We start from the raw sequence: 18520 nt of genomic DNA, 5'->3' as shown, positions 1-18520 counted from the left end.
TGTACATGCTAGCATTCTTCTTAGAAGTATTAGTATTATTATTTAAATGTGTACGGCTGCCCATCTTGCAGAATCAACTCTGGGCAGTTAACACCACTCAAAATAGCCACCAAAAAGCAACTAGTACATAAATCCATACAACTGCCAAGGTAAAAACCAAAGTGAGAAACAAAATAGACACCAGAGGGTCCAGCTATTTCTGCGTTGCCTGTGATTTCTTTCATTCCGACTTTGTGACTTGGATATGTAAGTGTAATTCCAACTGAGACTGACAAACTGTGCCTCATGGTTTGGTCTCTGTTCACTTGTTCTGGGTTCCTTCAAAAGAACATGGTCAGGGGAACAATGGTGGAGAAAATGTCCTGATCTCAGATGTGCTGTTCCTTTCATGTTCTATCTCTAACATGTCTTTTTCAAAAAGTCGTTGCCCAGATTTTTTCTCTGATACCTTGAATCACTTTTGAGAAGTGGTGAAAGTTTGCAAGTGTTTGTTTTAATTATGCTAATGTAAACCTGCTGTAATCCTATGTCATCAGAGAAAAGAAGGAAGGGAGGGAGGGAGGAAGGAACGAAGGAAGGAAGGAGGAGAAAAACTAAAACCTGAGTTGGCTGTTCTTAGTACTGCAAATTTATGTAAAAATCAAACGTATATGATGTCTGCAAGGAAATCTATGTCATCAATGCCCTTAAAGGCTCTTTTATCCCAAACAGTATGTAAATCAGGGCATCATTTCCTGTTTAAAGGAGCCAGTTGGTTTCCCGTGATAGGCTACACCCACCAACACAAAGTTTGTGCACTTTCCTGAATCCTCTCCTCTCAATTCTCAACATTCATTAGAGGGAGCAAAAGTGATCATGTGGCTAACCTTGGTGTGTTTACTAGTGATCTTGAGAGGTAATTCTTTCCTTTCTGTTGAATTTCCTCACATTTTTTTGTTTCTTGTATGCTGGAGACCTCATTAAAATATCTTTCTTTCTAGGTATCCAATCTGAGGTCCAGTTGGTGGAGTCTGGAGGGGATGTGAGAAGACCTGGAGATTCCCTCCATCTCTCCTGCCAAGGCTCTGGATTCACCTTCAGCAGCTATGGCATGAGCTGGGTGAAACAGTATCCAGGGAAAGGACTGGAATGGGTTGCGCACATATATACTGATTCCAGTGGAAAATTCTATTCAGACAAAGTCAAAGGACGCTTCACCATCTCCAGGGACAATGCCAAGAGCCAACTCTATTTGCAAATGAATAACCTGAAGCCAGAGGACACGGGACGCTATTACTGTGCAGGAAGCACAGTGAGAGGAAGTTAATCTCAAGCCAAGCAAGAACCTTCTCTTTCTCTGAGCAGCTCTTCAAGTTGATTCAGTCACAGAAGGTTGAATTTGTGCAATTGGAATGAGAAGAAACCTGTAAATATCTATCACAGCAAGTGGAAGCCCACATCTAATTTTCGATTAAGCCATGGGGTACCTGTTTAGCATTTGGGTGGGAGAGAAGAAGGAAATTCCTTGGCAGTAGAATGAACTGTAGGGTTTAAAAAAAATAATAACGATTTAATGAGAGGTAGAAATAGTGGTTCATTGCCTAAAATTCTTCCTTCATACAGTATATTATTATGCAATCTCCTTTCATTCTCTCAGTATCGCCAACACTCTCTCCGTTGCTCCTTTTTCATTCCTTCTACATTACTTTACACTCAATCCCCTTAATCCTCCAGCTCCTTCCCCTCAGCTGGGCACAGCCAAGAGAGGTTAATGTTGGCAATTGCAAAGATCTTCTCCCAGAAGCCCTCTGGGTCTGAATATTCTGGACTGTCTTCCTGCCTTCGGGTAGCTGCCTGGTAGTTCCTGCTGGCATCATCTGTCAATCAAGGGATGCCTTGACCTGGCATCTTCTCCACTAACTGGTATTCATGGTACTGGGATACATGAGAGGGTAAAAACTGAGAAGGACATATTGTCTGGTGTGTGGGAAAAACCCTGGGAAATGGGGGGAAGAGATGCTGCCAGGGATCATTCGGATAAGAGACAGCACAGCCCGCAGCTGCATAGTGGGTGGAAGAAGAGGCTCAGGAGGGACCCTCCCTACATTATCGGGCTGTAAAGGAGACGGCAGGAGAACTGTACTTTTGGACTTGCAATATTTGGTTAATGCAGCTTTACAATAAACTAGAATTAGTTTATCTGGCCGTGTTTTGTTTCTAGTCTGCTTGGTAAAGTGGACACTATCAGACAAAGTTGGATAAAAAATTGAACATTATAAGGAAAATATTGAGCCCAACAATTTCACCCTTAGTTTCTCCTTTAAATGCTTTCCCTTTTGGAGGCAATCAAACTGGGAAAAATGTAATTATATGCTCAGAGATGTTCCACGCAGACTCCACAAAATTATTAAAGACACAGCAAAAACGATTCAGCAAAGGCTGAAACATACCATTGTTGATTTACTTACAAATTGCTGGAAGGAAAAAAAAATCGGAGCTTAAAAATCAGGGGGGGGACACTGAGACAAAGGACAGAATTTGAAATGCTCATAAAAAACCAACACCACCTATTACAGCATATATGTATAAAACCACCTCAAGTATATGGACACAGAATTTTCTTTTTTCTTTTTTTTTTCCTGCATGAGTCTCTTTATTTCTGTATGTATGTATCTATGTTTGTGTATCTATGTTTGTATGTATGTATGTATATACACACATAAATATATATATTTACACACACACATACATACATAGTCAAATCATTCTTTTTTCTCATAGTGACATGTTGGTATGTAATGTATTCTACTTCCTTTCAGACACCATGGATAAGTTTCAATCCATTTTTGTGATTGATTTTTCTATTAATTTTATCTTTTATAATATACAGTTAAAATATTAAAAAAACAAAACTGTGGATAAGGAAACATTGCTTTACCACAATTTTTGAACCAAATTGTGTTATACTCCAGTGGCTCTTAGAACAATTCTTGTCCATATGGGGTTGAAGAATTGATCCTAGAAGCACTTTTCTGAATTGGTGGAGAGCTGCAGTGCCCAGTTTGATTCAAAATGACAATAAATGCACCCTTGGTCATTCATAGTGATTAATCATGTGTTCATTAATTCCAGGTTATGGCTGTAGTATGGTGACACATTGCGGTGAGCTGGATGTGTCAAGGAGGGCTGCCAAGAAGTTGAGGGAGCGCTTTCCCTCCCTTCTTTTGGATTTCCATCCACCATTTTCTTTCCTAAAAAGTTGTGGCAGTGTAAATTTCACAGGTAGCTCCTGACTTCTCTTTTAATGCTTTGCATTTGTGTACATTCCTTTGCTCCACACACCTCTACTTCCTCTCCTTAAATTGTATTCTTTAGTTTATTTATTTATTTATTTATTTATTAAATTTTTCAACCGCCCATCTCCCCCCAAAGGGGGAACTCTGGGCAATTCACAACAAACATTAAAAACATAAAATATATAAATACATAAAACCTTAATTAAAAACATTACTAAAAAGAAGAAGGAAAGACCAAGAGGATGAAAAATCTGAGGCTGAAGGCAGAAGGCCTCTATGGGGCTAGCCATCCCCATGCTTGAGGTATTCCCACCCCACCCCAGGCCAGGTAGCAGAACCAGGTCTTCAAGGCCCTTCGGAAGGCCAGGAGTGTGGGGGCTAATCGCACCTCCGGGGGCAGAATGTTCCAAAGAGCTGGGGCTACCACAGAGAAGGCCCATTCTAGTTCCTACTAGTTCCTACTAGTTCCTACTAGTTCCCTCTAGTGTCCAACCTACAAAGTCCCTTCAATTCATTTTTTTTTTTTTTTTTAAGAATTCAGAACAAAACCATCTCCCCATGGGAAGGATTCTTATAACTATTTTGAAAATCTTATTTGAAACTCATCTGGATTCTTAGTCTGCTTGTAACTTTCCTCACAAGGAGCAAATCAAATTTTCAGTTTCCTCACAAGGAGCAACTCTCTGGAGCATTAGTGGGTAATATCAGGTCCTCTCCTTGTCTGGAGAGGAATTAAGAAGAGCTGGTCTCCTTGCCAGTTCTTCATTCCACAGCATCTTCAGTGGAAGATCAAAGTCTTAGAAAAATGTGTTAGATGGGGAAAGAACGATTGGATGGGGATCAATTCCTGCAACAGCACTTCATTGTTAAATTAAGGATCTGGAATGTCAGAACATGGAGCAAAACAAAAGAATATAAAGTTGATTTGTTTGATCAGAGTTAAAATAAGAAATATTTGTGTAAAGTTCTGGAAACCCTTTATGGAGTTTGTGCTGACATTGGCAGAAATGTTTATAATTTTTGGATTTGTGGATGAATAAGGATTGGAATATGGGAACAAGTGAAATATACAATGTAAATTTAAGGGAGGTGGAGAGACATCAGGTTTGCTTGTACCTGATGTAAAGAAGATTGGGAGTCACTTCTTTACTTATTCTTTTTCTTTCTTTCTTTCCTCTTTCTTTTCTCTTCCATTTTTTCTCTGTATTTTTTCTTTCTTTCTTTCCTATTTTTCTTTTCTTTTACCTTTTAGTTTGTATTATCTTTTATTGTTTTTGCATCTTCAATAAAAAAGTATTGATAAAAAAGAACAAACACATCTGTGGTTTATAGGTTGTGACCAGCAGCATGAATCACACCTGGAATCAAGCTGGCACACCAGTGCAGCCTCTGAAGCAGAGATAACACCTAGGTGTACAGAGGCAAGCCAATCACTGTAGGCACCGCTGCATTTTGGACCAATTGAAGCTTCTCGTGGTGTTCAAGGGCAGCCCCACATACATCATGGTGCAGTAGTCTATATCAGATTCAGCCTAGCACACACTGCAGCGAAGAGCTGTTGGTCAGTTTCATGGTCTCAGGCGAAAGGTAATCAGGGCAAGTAAGCAATGAAACCACAGGTTGACTACTGGCACGGGGTGGGCAATTAGAAGTGGCAACACAGCAGCCGGCTTGCCAGGCACCCCAGGCAACTCTGGCTTACAATATGCCAGAAACACACCAATCAGTGGGCAATCAAACCCAGATAAAAACAACCACCATAAGAAAAGCCCCAGGAAAGCAAGGGCAAGACAGACAAAGGAAGATTATACACAATCGAAACCAGCTGAATCTGCCATCAAGGCGAGGGGAAGGAAGATCTCCACGAACAGATGGGCAGCCCAGGGCAAGGGCAAGGGGTGGAATTGAGGGGTAACTGCGGGTCAAGGGGGGAACCCTAAATGACTGTAAGGAGCCTCACCAAGCCAATCCTGGCTTTGTCTGTAACCGCTATGCATTGCGCCTGAATAAACTCTCTTTCGTCTGAGCCTGTGCCTCGTGAGGGTCTGTTCAGCGCCGAATGCAGAAAACCTTACAGTCTAGTCATGAAATGACCAAGGCATAAGTGACTTGCCCTGAGTTTAAGGGGAAAAAACAGGAAGCCAGCACCCACAAAAAATAAAACTAGTCATAGACTAACTCTTTCAAACTGATTTTCTATCAGGAAAAGAACAAACAAACAAAAAAACAGCAGCTTTGGATTCCTCACTAGACCTTCTAAATCCTCTGGATCCTTCGTTTTTTCTTGGTTTCACTTCCCTTCCCAGAACAAAAGACTCCTTGGGGAATTAGTAAACTCCATCTCTTCCTCATCACTTACACCAGGGGGCATTACACTCACATTTGGCCATGGGGGGGGGGCAGAGATGGGGGCAGAGGAATAAAAGCAAATATGGTCTCTTTTCCGAGGTGGATGATATTTTCTGTTACTTCCTTCAAACTTCCTCAAAGGATCTTGAAAGAATTCAGCATCTCAGGAGACTATAAATCTCACTGTGAAGCCACGTCTGAGTTTAAAACAGATGTGCTTTCTTAAATCTAGAAGAAACTGAAATTTTTGGAGAATATAAAAGGAGTTATTTAACTTTCTCATTCGACTGAGAGAATGGTCAGAAGATGGTTTCCTTGAGCATCCCTTTGTGAGTTGGCTGGATGTGACAATGCTGCTTAAAAATTGTTCCTCAAGGCTTTATGACCACATTGGGGTTTTCTAATAAACAACAAAAAAGGTTAAGTAAGGAATTGTGTACCAAACTAACTGAATCAGATTAGTTTGTCTTTTTATATCCTGTCTGTAATGCGTTCCATTAAACAAGGCTTCATGCTCGCTTATTCTCTGTTACCTGGAATCTTTTTGAGAAGCGATGAAATTCTGCATGTCCTATTTCTACTTACTCTAAAGTAAACCTACCCTTTCTCCTGTGAATTCACAGGAAAAAAGTGCCTGCCCTGAATTTCCTTTGGGCTGGAATGCGATTTGAAAATCACCCATGTAACTTAGGAGCACAGAAATCTTAATGAAAAGAGGGGCTCTTTTATCCCAAGCGTTATGTAAATCAGGGCGCAATTTCCCCTTTAAAGGAGCCAGAAGGTTTCCCTTGTCAGACCCCACCCACCAATACAAAGTCCCTGCACTTTCCTGAATCCTCTCCTGTCAGTTCCCTCCGTTCATTAGAGGGAGCCAAAATGATCCTGTGGCTAAACTTGGTGTCCTTCTTAGCAGTCCTGAGAGGTAATTCTTCCCTTTCTGTAGAATTTACTTCTTTTGTTGCTGTTTTTGTTGCTGTTGTTATTCTTGTGTACAGAAGAGCTCATAAAAATATTAAAATCCTTTCTTTCTAGGTGTCCAATCTGAGGTCCAATTGGTGGAGTCCGGAGGGGATGTGAGAAGACCTGGAGGGTCTCTCCATCTCTCCTGCCAAGCCTCTGGATTCTCCTTCAGCAGCTATTACATGGGTTGGGTGAGACAGTTACCAAGGAAAGGACTGGAATGGGTTGCAGACATAGGTAGATCCTCATCTCCAATTAGGTACTCAGATAAAGTCAAGGGACGGTTCACCATCTCCAGGGATGATTCCCGCAGCCAGCTGAATCTGCAGATGGACAACCTGAAAGCAGAAGACACGGGAGTCTATTACTGTGCGAGAGACACAGTGAGAGGAAGCGAATCTCAAGCCAAGCAAAAACCTTCAGTTCCTCTCCGCAGCTCTCCAAGTTGATTTAGTCACAGAAAGCTGAATTTGTGTAATTGGAATGAGAAGCAGTCTGTAAATCTACATCATAGCAAGTGGGAGGCCAGAGCTGATCTTGGATTAAGCACCGTGGAACCTGGTTAGCAGTTTATTAGGAAAGATGAAGGGAATATCAGGGCAGTAGAATAAACTGTGGTGCTTAAAATGAATGAATGAATGAATGAATGAATGGATGAATGAATGAATGAATGAATGAATATTTCATTAGAGGTAGATATAAAGATTCATTACCTACAATTCTTCCTTTATATATTATTATGCAGTTCAATCACCTTTTGTTCTCTCAATATCACCAACATTCATACATTTAATTCTTTTCTACAGTATCCTCCTTTTTTATTCCTTCGACCTGAATTTATGTTCGATCTACTGATTCCTGAATCTCTCTCCCCTCACCTGGGCTCAGCCAAGGGAGCCTAATATGGGCAATTGCAAAGATCTTCTCCAAGAAACCGTCTGAGTCTGAATATTTTGAACTGTCCTCCTGCCTTGGGGTGGCTGCCTGGTACTTCCTGCTCCCACCCCCTATCAACCAGGGGATGCCTTGACCTGCTGTCCTCCCCACTGACCTCAGAGCGTGGGAAAGACTGGGATCCCACATCCTCTTTGCTTAACAGTCAAATTCAAAGCAAAAAACATGAAACAAATTCTATGGTCTCACATTATAATTTCAGGTACGGGGGGTCCTCAGTTATGACCACTCATTCAGCCACCATTCAAACTTCTGGCGGCAGTGAATGAGGGGGACTTTCAATGGGTCCTCGGAGTTCCAGTTACTGCAGATTCCCCACGGTCACATGATCGTGAATTCCGACATTCCCTGCCAGCTTTCCACAAGCAAATTTCAATGGGGAAGCCATCAAGTAATTGGAAGTCATGGTCATGTGAGGTCCTCACCTAATGACCTACATGGTCCTCGCTTATTGATGGCAACTAGGACTGCCAGAATTGCTGTTGTTAAGTGATGTGGTCATGAGACATTGCACTATATGACTGTGCCACTTAGCAACAGCAATTCCAGTCCCATAGCAATATTTGTATTTCCTCAAATAAACTTGCTCTTTATCCTATGTATTAAGAATTCAACAGGACTGTCTCGACTCTTATAAAGACTTGCAAAGAAAGTCAAAATTGTTGCAAATAAATTGATAATATGAATGGAGAAAATGACACTTTTATGCAAATATTACCCAGTTTTCTATTGTCCCTTGACTTTTATGTTTCTATTCCAACTTGAAGAATGCCCAGTGATACATTTATTTTTCTCAGTGCTCTGAGAGAATGCTGGTTATTCACTGATTTCTTGATTTTAACTGTGTGTCTTGCGGGCACCCAACTATTTGTTTAGTATATCCTTCTTAACGGCTTAGTTGACATTGCTTGAATTATGGATTTATCAACACACTCTCTTTAAAGAAAAGTCTCTAATAGTTCTTTTTTTGAAATCAAAGATGCCATCCCATTCTGTCTTTAACATGGCTATTAAATAATTAATGGTGGGTGCTTATCTCTTTTTGTTTCAAGATTTGAAAGAGAACATCCACAATTACTTCTTTTATTGCCTCTGTTATAAATCTGTTCTTCTTTTATTAAACTATAAAGAAAAATATATCCATGGATTTTAGGATTTGCTCATTGTTGCAATAGGAAATGGCGAAGATCAATGCACCGAGGGCCTCTTATATCCTGAGGACTATGTATAGTCAGATGCAACTTTGGGTTTAATTGAGCTATAGAAAATGCCTAAAAGAGCCGCAGGGTACTGCATGTAGGGATGGAATTCATCGAGGAAAAGTGGAAGAAACTTTGAATAAATAATGGAAAATAACTGAAGTTAAAATTCTGCTTTCCACCAAGTCTCATACTGATCAAAACCATAGTGATCTGTTGCAACTGAATGATACAAGATGGACAAGAAATGAGAAGAATTATTCTCCTATCAAAAGGAAACAGAAAGAGAAGAGTTAGCCCACAGTTATCCTTTGTTATCTTGAATCACTTTCCAGAAGTTCTGATGTTTTGCAAGCCCTTGTTCTACTAACTCTAAAGTAAACTGGCCCTTTCTCCCATGGCTTCATACAGTAGTAAGAAACATGGCTGCCTGGAGAGTTTCTATAGGCCTGGAAAGTTATGGGAAAATCATGTAGATCAGCTGTGTGCAAAGAAACCTATCAGGTCAATGCAGTGAGGGGCTCTTTTATCCCAAACAATACATAAATTGGGGCACAACTTCCTCTTTAAAGGAGCCACATGGTTTCTTTTTCAGGCTACACCCACCAAAACAGTTTGTGCATTTTCCCAAATCCTCTTATTTCAGTTCCCTCCATTCATTAGAGGGAGCAAAAATAATCAGATGGCTAAAATTGATGTCCTTAGCAGCAATCATCAGAATTAATTCTGCCCTCTATACAGAATGTCTTTCTATTTTCTGTTTTTCTATGCAGGACACCTCATTTAAACACACACACACACATTTATATCTATATATATCTCTATATATATCTCTATATATCTCTATATTTCTCGATGTACAATGTGACGTCCAGTTGGTGGAGTCTGGGGGGGAGCTAAGAAGACCTGGATATTCTCTCACTATAATTTATAGCACATGAACTCTGCCTTCATCAACTCACCATATTTATAGAAAAATATTGTATATTTTTCTTTTGAAATCGCCTGGGCCATCCCTTTCTGTCTGTAACGTATCTATTAAATAATTCTTGGTGGGTGCTTGTCAGTCTTACTGTCAAGATTTGAAATGATGAATTAACAATTACTTGCTTTATTTCCTTTATTTTCATAAAGTATGGCTTTAATTCAGAGGAAAAGTTTTGGGGTCAGAAATGAGTAAGGTAAATAGAAATGGACTCTGTAAAGAAGATTCTAAAAGGATTGAGATTGATTGATTATGGGATATCAAGTTATTTTTGATTCGAGTGACCCCATAGATTATCTCCATGACAATCTACTCCAATCTCTTCTTTCCGGTCTCCTAGTGGTGATCACATCAGCACTGTAACTGTAATGGTATGTGGGAATGGTGCAGACAGCATAGCCTGAAGCTGGATAGTGGGTGGGGCAAGAGTTTCAGAAGAGACCCTCCCCAATTTCTCAGGCTGTAAAAGATACGGGGTGGGGGAGAGAATTGGACTTTCAGACTTGCAAGATTCTGTCAATGTAGCATTAGAATAAAGTAGAATGAGGTCATCTGGTTGTGATTCCTGTCTGGTTGACCCCACGGAGCTGTCAAAACTGAGTCTGTTCATCTTGCTGCTGCTTGTCCTCTCCCCTGCCCACCTTTCCCAGCATCGGAGCCTTCTCAAAAGAGCTGGATCTTCACATAATGTGTTTAAAATAGGATAATTTGGCCCTGGTCATTTGTTCCTTAAGACCTCTGGGTTAATTTCTTCAATGATCCATTTGTTTATTTTCTTGGCTATCCATGATATTCTCAGGAGTCTCCAATAAGGGGTGAAATTTGGCAAGTCTTTGTTTTAATTACTACAATGTAAGCCTGGCTTTCTCCTATTAACTCACAGAAGAATATAAATATTAATAAACAAAGATATAAATGTTAAGGAAACAACCTTGTAGCAAACTTCCTAACTCAGATGTGCCAGCCTTTTTATATCCAGTCTCTAACAGGTTTCCTTGGAGAAGGCATTAACCCTAAGTTTATTGTCTGTTACCTTGAATTATTTTTGGCAACTGACCTTTTCAAAGTCTTTGCTTTACTTACCCCAAAGTAAACCTGGTTTTCTCCTATTAACTCACAGAAGGAAAAAAAAAATCCTGCCCTCACTTTAATAAGGACCAGAATTTGATTTGAAAATCACAGATGGAAGTTGTGTACAAGAAAATCTATGCTATCAGTGCCCTTAAAGGCTCTTTTATCCCAATCTCTATGTAAATGAAGGAGCAATTTCCTCTTTAAAAGAGCCAGATGGTTTCCCTTGTCAGGCCACACACACCAACACAAAGGTGGTGCAGTTTCCCAAATCCTCTCCTGTCAATTCTTTCCATCCATTAGAGGGAGCCAAAAATGAACCTCTGGATAACCTTGGTCTCCTTACTAGCAGTCCTTAGAGGTAATTGTTTCCTCCCTGTAGAATTCTTTCCTTTTTTTCTTGTTCTCTGCAGGAGAGCTCATTGAAACTTCTTTCATTTTAGGTATCCGATCTGAAGTCCAGTTGGTGGAGTCTGGAGGGGATGTGAGAAGACCGGGAGGTTCCCTCCGTCTTTCCTGCCAAGCCTCTGGATTCACCTTCAGCAGCTACTGGATGAACTGGGTGAGACAGTATCAAGGAAAAGGACTGGAATGGGTTGGACATATAAAGAATGACTCAAGTATTATTCACTATTCTGATAAAGTGAATGGATAGTTCATCATCTCCCGAGACAATTCCAAAAGCCAACTCTATTTGCAAATGAACAACTTGAAGCCAGAGGACACTGTACGAGACACACAGTGAAAGAAAGTGAATCTGAAGCCAGGCAAGAACCTTCTCTTCCTCTGAGCAGCTCTCCAAGATGATTCAGTCACAGAAGTTTGAATTTTTATCTTATAACTAAGAAACAGCAGATAAATCCACAGTAGAGAAAGTGTGACTCCAGGACTGATTTTGGAGAAAGCAGTGGAGAACCTGGTTAGCCCTAGGATGGGGGACAAGAAGGAATTGTAGTGGCAGTAGAATAAATTAGAAAAGTTTTTTTTTTTTTGGTAATTAAAATTTCATTAGAGATTGTTATATGATTTCATTGTCTTTATTTCTTCCTTTGTATATGATTTTTGCAGTCCATCTCTTTTCATTCTCTCAATATCGCCAACACTCCTCAGTTTAATTATTTCTACCTGTTGCTCCTTTTTCATTCCTTTTACATTAATGATGGAAGATGGACAAGAAATGGTAAGAATTATTATCTTACGAAAAGAATACAAAACTATTACAGAGCAGATTGTGAGAAATGATCCACCCTGCTTAGCCGGTCTGCCTAGAGAAAAAGGAGGGTGAGGGAAGAACAGGCATCTCCTGGGAAAGTTAAGTAGATGCCTCCCCTCCTCTCGTCTTACACCAGGGGGCAGTGTTGTCACAATGAATGGCTTTGAATAAATATATATGTAGGTATATATGAATGTATGTGGGGTGGGGGAGGGTTAGAGAAATAAAGGAAGGGTCTACAGACATTGTCTCATTTTGGAGGCAACTTTATTTGTTATTTCCATAATAGTTCACTGAAAACACCTCAAGAGAATTTAACATCTCAGGAGGTTACATTCCTCATCATGAAGCCATTTCTGACTTGACAACAGATGTGCTTTGCTAAATATAGAACAAACTGAATTCTTTGGAAAATACAAAATGATTTATCAGTATTTCTCTGTCCATGGTGAATGTATTGGGGACATTTTTATTAGGATTAGCATTAGTATTGTAATTGTCACTATTATTATTTCCTTGTTTATGGCTATCCATCTTGCTGAATCAACTCTGGGCATCTAACAACAGATAAGAAGAGCATACAAAATTGCGACTCAAAAATTGTGTCTTATGCCTTGGTCTGCATTGTTGTTTGGGGTCTCTTCAAAAGAACATGGTGAAGGGAACAACTGTGGAGCAAACATTCCAAACTCAGATGTTCCATCCATTTTATGTTCGCTCACTAACATGGCAATTTAAGGAATTTTCAGTGCAAGATTTCTTTTTCTCACCATAAGGTCCTTTCTTGAAATGAGGAGCTTCTCTCAGACCTTGCTTTACTTACTCCAGGGTAAACCGGACCTTTCTCCTCTGTACTGACAATAAAACACATGGCAATCTTGAGTTTTCTTAGGACTGGAACATCATTTGAATATCATGTATGAAATGGATGTTCAAAGAAATCTGTAAGTCAGTGCACTGAGGAGGCTCTTTAATCCCAAGCAATATGTAAATCAAAGCACAATTTCCTCTTTAAAGGAGCCCCATGGTTTCCCTGTTCAGGCTACACCCGCCAATGCAAAGCCTGTGCTCTTTCCCAAATCTTTTCTTGTCAAGTCCATTCATTTTTTTTTTTTTTATCTGCACGCAGTCGTTACTAGCTCTGCAGTGACTGCTTTGGATGAGTCCTTGCAGTTTTCAAGGCAAGGTGTTTCGGAAGTGGTTTGCCATTGCCTCCTTCCTAGAGTAGAGCCCAGCTGGTGAGTGCAGGAGGCGGGGTTTCCGTTGCTTCGCACCATTTTCGGGCGTGCGCGGGTTCTGCGCTACCAGCAACTGCTCCCGTCTCCTTTTGCAAGGCGCCACCAGCATTTTTCCTCCCACTGGAGTAAGAGTACCCATTTATCTACTCACGTGAGTTTTCAAACTGTTGGGTTGATAGGAACCAGGGAGGAAACAGGAACTCACCCTGCTAACGCGAAGGCTGGGCTCGAACCGCTGAAGTATTGACCATTTCTGGCCGGCAACTTTCAGCGTCATTAAGCCGCTGCACCGCCACGTCCCCCACGGTCCATTCATTAGAGGGAGCAAAAATGATCCTGTGGTTAAACTTGGTGTCCTTACTAGCAGTCCTCAGAGGTAACCCTTTCCTCTATATAGAGTTTCCTTTCTTTTTTCTGTTCGTCTATGCATGAGATCTCATGAACAAACCCTTTGTTTTTACGTGTCCAATCTGAGGTCCAGTTGGTGGAGTCTGGAGGGGACGTGAGAAGACCTGGAGGCTCCCTCCGTCTCTCCTGCCAAGCCTCTGGATTTGATTTCAGGAGCAACTGGATCAACTGGGTGAGACAGTATCCAAGGAAAGGACTGGAATGGGTTGGACATATAAAGTCCGATTCAACGACTATTCGCTATTCGGATAAAGTCAAGGGACGTTTCACTATCTCCCGAGACAATTCCAAAAGCCAACTCTATCTGCAAATGGACAACCTGAAGCCAGAGGACACGGGACTCTATTACTGTGCGAGAGCCACAGTGAGAGGAAGTGAATCTGGATCCTGGCAAGAACCTTCTGTTTCTCAGAGCAGCTCTTTAAGTTGATTCAGCCACAGCAGGTTGGATTTGTGTCTTTCAACTGAGAAGCAGCCAATACATTTCCATCATAGCAAGTGGGACCCCAGAGCTGATCTTGGAATTAGCAGTGGGGAATGTGTTGAGCTTGGGTAGGGGATGATAAGAAAATTTCAAGGTTTTACAATAAATTGGGAAGTTAAAACAAACAAACAAACATTACATGGATTTGTAATGGATTAATTATCTACAATTCTTCCTTCATATATTAAGTTCCAGTTCTGTGAGGACAGCAGGTGCTTCCTGGTCTTGGGAACTGAGGGGCTTGGGATAGTGGAGATGGGGCTGCTGTTGAGGGGATGGGGCAGGCCAAAGTCTTATGGTCTGACAGGCATGGGGAGATAAGGAGGGAGACAGGGAGTGAGTCATTCCCAGAGAACGAGAACCTTATTTCTGATCCCACATTCCTGCTCCTCAGTGTCAGCAGATCTTCAGAGGTTCTGGCCTCCAGCTGCTGTTTCCGAATGCCAGATCGGTCTTTAACCAGGCTGCCGTCATCAGTGATTTAATCCTTGATTAAAGGACCAACCTGACACGCATCACCGAGACCTGGCTGGATCCAGAAGGGGGTGTTGCCCTTTCGAAATTATCTCCAGTTGGTTTCAGGAGTGGCATTAGCCAAGATCCCGGTTCAGGGGAGAGGCATGGTGATTATCTGAATGATCCCTTTCATTAACTTGGGCTCTAGGGATCAACTGGGGCTGCTGCTGTTGTACCAGCCATCTTGTAGCACAGCAACTTCCCTGCCTGAGGTCCTTGACACCATTTCTGGGCTTGCAGTGGAGTTCTCCACACTGATGGTCTTGGGGCACTTCAACCTGCCCTCTCTATGAGTGGGGTCTGAGGGAGCTCTGGAGTTCATGGCCACCATGATGGCTGTGGGACTAGCCCAGATCATCCAGACCCTGACATGGGATACTGGCCATACACCAGATCTGGTGTCCCTGTCAGAGCAGTGGCTATTTGATCTGAAATTGGGGGAGCTTTCGTTGTCCCCTTTGTCATGGTCAGATCATGCCCTGATTACCATGGGATTCTCTTGCACCACTATCAACTGCAGGGAGGCTGGACTGATTAGATAGGTCCACCCCATGTCTGATGGACTGAGATGGTTCCAGAGGGAGCTGGGGTTTGTTCTTGCTGGTCTGCTGCACAGTCCAGCTGAAGCCTGGGTCACCACTTGGAATAAGAAGGCAGCTGAGGCCTTGGATAGCATCATAGCTATGCAACCTCTCCGGTCCCATGCATCCTGTCACTCCCTGTCACTTATGGAGGGGCTGAGGTCGATGAAGAAAGAGAAGAGAGGTCTACAGCATTGCAGGCACTTGACAAGGGACACATTCGACCGAATATGGGTTGGAGCCACTATTAAGGACTACCTAGTGGTATTAAGGGTGGTGACGTGTCATGACTTCTCCAGTCTTATTGCATCTGCAGACAGCTGCCCTGCAGCCCTGTTTCAGGTGACACGAGCCCTTCTGGGTAAGGGGGCTCAGAGAACCTCTTGCAGGGGCATGCAGAGGAATTTGCTCAGCATCTGTTGTTCTTCTTGTTGTTATCACATTAGATTTATCTCCGCCCATCTCCCCTAATGGGGGACTCTGGTCGCCTCACATAGTACAACATGTAACATTTCACAACTTAACATTTTATAATATTTATCTTATCTAACATTTTGCACCCTATTCTAGATGTCCAGCAGTATTCGCGAGGGAGTTGCCCCATCTAGGCTTTTCTTCCTCCATTGATCTTTTGTGCTAATCATATCAGTCAGGTCCAGCGTCTGGTCGGGTCCAGCACCGCTTTCTGCTCCCTGTGGAAAGCGCCACCAGCATTTCCTCCCACCAAAATGGGACTACCTACTTATCTACTCGCAGATGGTATGCTGTTGAACTGCTGGGTGGGCAGGAACTAGGGACAAATGACAGGAGCTCACACTGTCAAGCGGAGCTGGGCTGGAACTGCTGGAGTGCTGACCATTTCTGGCTGGCAAGCTCCAGCGTCATTATGCCCTTATGCCACTGTGTCCCCCAGATCTGTTGGACAAAATTGCTTGGATTCATTCGTAGTTGGACGCTGGCTTTACTGCAGGTCCAGTGGAGATGCCTAAGTCTTGGCCTGTTTTCTGGGAACAGTTTGAACCTGTTGGACCTAAGCAGGTAGACAGGGTCCTCAGAGATGTGAGCTCAGCCACCTGCTCTTTAGATCCAGGCCCCTCCTGGCTAGTGAAAGTGGCCTAGGGAGCTTTCATGTGTGTGGGTTCTAGTGATGGATAATGCTTCCTTGAGTTATGGGTTGTTCCTTTTCCTGTTAAAGAAGGCTTGGTTTGACCCCCCCCCCCCCGCAAAGAAGCCATCACTGGACCCCATTATACTAGATAATTTTTGTCCAGTATCTTGCCTCCACTTTTTGGGGAAGGTGATTGAGAAGTTGGTTCTGCAGCAGCTTAGGAGGACCTTGGATGAAGCAGATTATCTGGATCCCTTTCACTTGGGATTCAGGCCTGGGTATGGCCCTGAAACAGCATTTATTGTACTTTTGGATGATCTCCCATGAGGGAAGGATGAAGGTTGTGCATCCATCCTTGCCCTACCTGACCTCGTGGCAACTTTCAATATCATCGACTATGGTATCCGTCTGGATCAGCTCAAAAGATTGTGGGTGGGTGGCATGGTGTTGTGCTGATTCACCTCCTTTTTTGGGGCTGATTCTAGTTGGCGGTGGTTGGGAAGGAAAGATCCTGCCCTTGGCCCCTACTATGTGGGGTGCCACAGGGTTTGGTACTCTTCCCTCTCCTATTCAACATCTACATGAGACCACTGGGTGAGGTCAACCATCGCCATGGGGTGAGGTATGAGTACACTGATGATCTCTGCCTCTGGTGAGTTAAGTAACACTGTGAATGTCTTACCCCAGTGCCTGGAGCCTGTGAGGGTCTGGATGGGGAACAAAAGGCTTCTGCTGAACTCTGGCAAGACTGGGTGGCTCTGAGTTTTGGGGCCTAGTGGTCCTAGGACTATACCATATTTCATGCGGGATGGGACTGCACTGTCCCAGACAGACCCAGTGCACAACTTGGGGGTGCTCCTGGACTCACAATTCCTGCTTGAAGAGTGGGTCATGACTGTGAGTCATTTGACTCACATTCCGGGATCAGGGGGCTCTGCTCACTGTCACTCATGCCCTAGTCACCTCCTGGTTGGAATTCTGTAATGTGCTTTACATGGGATTGCCCTTGAAGAGTATTCAGAAGCTTCAGCTGGTAGAAAAAGCACCTTTCTCTCACCTTAAAATCCTTTGTAGAAATGAGGAGCTTCTGTCAAATCTTGTTTTACTTACTCCAGTGTAAACCTGCCCTTTCTCCTCTGTACTCAAAATAAAACACATGGCAATCTTGAGTTTTCTTAGGACTGGAACATCATTTGAATATCATGTATGAAATGGATGTTCAAAGAAATCTGTAAGTCTGCACTGAGGAGGCTCTTTTATCCCAAGTGATATGCAAATCAAGGCACTATTTCCACCTTAAAGGAGCCCCATGGTTTCCCTGTTCAGGCTACACCCACCAACACACAGTTTGTGCACTTTCCCAAATCTTTTCTTGCCAAGTCCATTCATTAGAGGGAGCAAAAATGATCCTGTGGTTAAACTTGGTGCCCTTACTAGCAATCCTCAGAGGTAACACTTTTCTCTATATAGAGTTTCTTTTCCTTTTTATGTTCTTCTATGCATGAGATATCATTAAAAAAAAAAAAACTTTCTTTTTAGGAGTCCACTCAGAGGTCCAGTTGGTGGAGTCTGGAGGGGACGTGAAAAGACCTGGAGAGTCCCTCCATCTCTCCTGCCAAGGCTCTGGATTTGATTTCAGCAGCTCTTACATGCACTGGGTGAGACAGTATCCAGGGAAAGGACCGGAATGGGTCGCATACATATATCCAACTTCATCGAGCATTTACTACTCAGACAAAGTCAAGGGACGCTTCACCATCTCCAGGGACAATGCCAAAAGCCAGCTGTATCTGCAAATGAACAACCTCAAGCCAGAGGACACAGGACTCTATTATTGTGCTGGAGACACAGTGAGAGGAAGTGAATCTGAAGCCTGGCAAAAACCTCCCATTCATAGAAGCAACTCTCAAAATCAGCTCAGCCCCAGAAGGCTGGATTTTTCAATGAATCTTAAGAGGAACCTGAGAAAGGTACCTGCTTGCCAAGTGGGAGGAAGAGCTGATCTTGCCATGAGTGCCACGGGAGCTCATTCCACCATTTGGATGGGAGGAAAACAAAATCTCAGCAAAGAAAATATACTGAAAAGTTAAAAAAAAAAAAAAGTCTTGAAAGAATGCAATGGCAAAGTACTCATAAGTTCTGCTTTCAAAAAGACTTTAGAAATATAAAATTGGATTCA

The 18520-nt window shown here is 42.4% G+C and overlaps 1 protein-coding gene across 1 annotated transcript; it reads left to right on the top strand.

Annotated features, from left to right (window-relative positions):
- Window positions 1–788: 788 nt before the first annotated feature.
- On the top strand, window positions 789–14632 carry LOC103051937 (uncharacterized). The gene is made up of 6 exons (XM_088141973.1): window positions 789–895; window positions 981–1291; window positions 6473–6546; window positions 6844–6967; window positions 13720–14016; window positions 14531–14632. Exons 1-6 carry the CDS (start codon window positions 856–858, stop codon window positions 14630–14632), a joined length of 948 nt encoding a protein of 315 aa, XP_087998099.1. The 5' UTR covers window positions 789–855.
- Window positions 14633–18520: the final 3888 nt, after the last annotated feature.

This window comes from Python bivittatus, unplaced genomic scaffold (assembly GCF_059951505.1).
Source record: "Python bivittatus isolate LINGU-HERP-01145 unplaced genomic scaffold, Pbiv_v1 ctg000420_np1212, whole genome shotgun sequence".
In the NCBI taxonomy this organism is placed as follows: Eukaryota; Metazoa; Chordata; class Lepidosauria; order Squamata; family Pythonidae; genus Python; species Python bivittatus.
The sequence above is the reverse complement of the archived record's forward strand: the minus strand, read 5'-3'. Positions and strand labels throughout refer to the sequence as shown.

Coding starts and splice junctions, on each gene's coding strand:
- LOC103051937 (XM_088141973.1), top strand. CDS start 856: ATGTGGCTAACCTTGGTGTGTTTACTAGTGATCTTGAGAG. Junction 896..980: donor TTTACTAGTGATCTTGAGAG/GTAATTCTTTCC, acceptor CTTTCTTTCTAG/GTATCCAATCTGAGGTCCAG. Junction 6,968..13,719: donor ATTACTGTGCGAGAGACACA/GTGAGAGGAAGC, acceptor GTCCAATCTGAG/GTCCAGTTGGTGGAGTCTGG.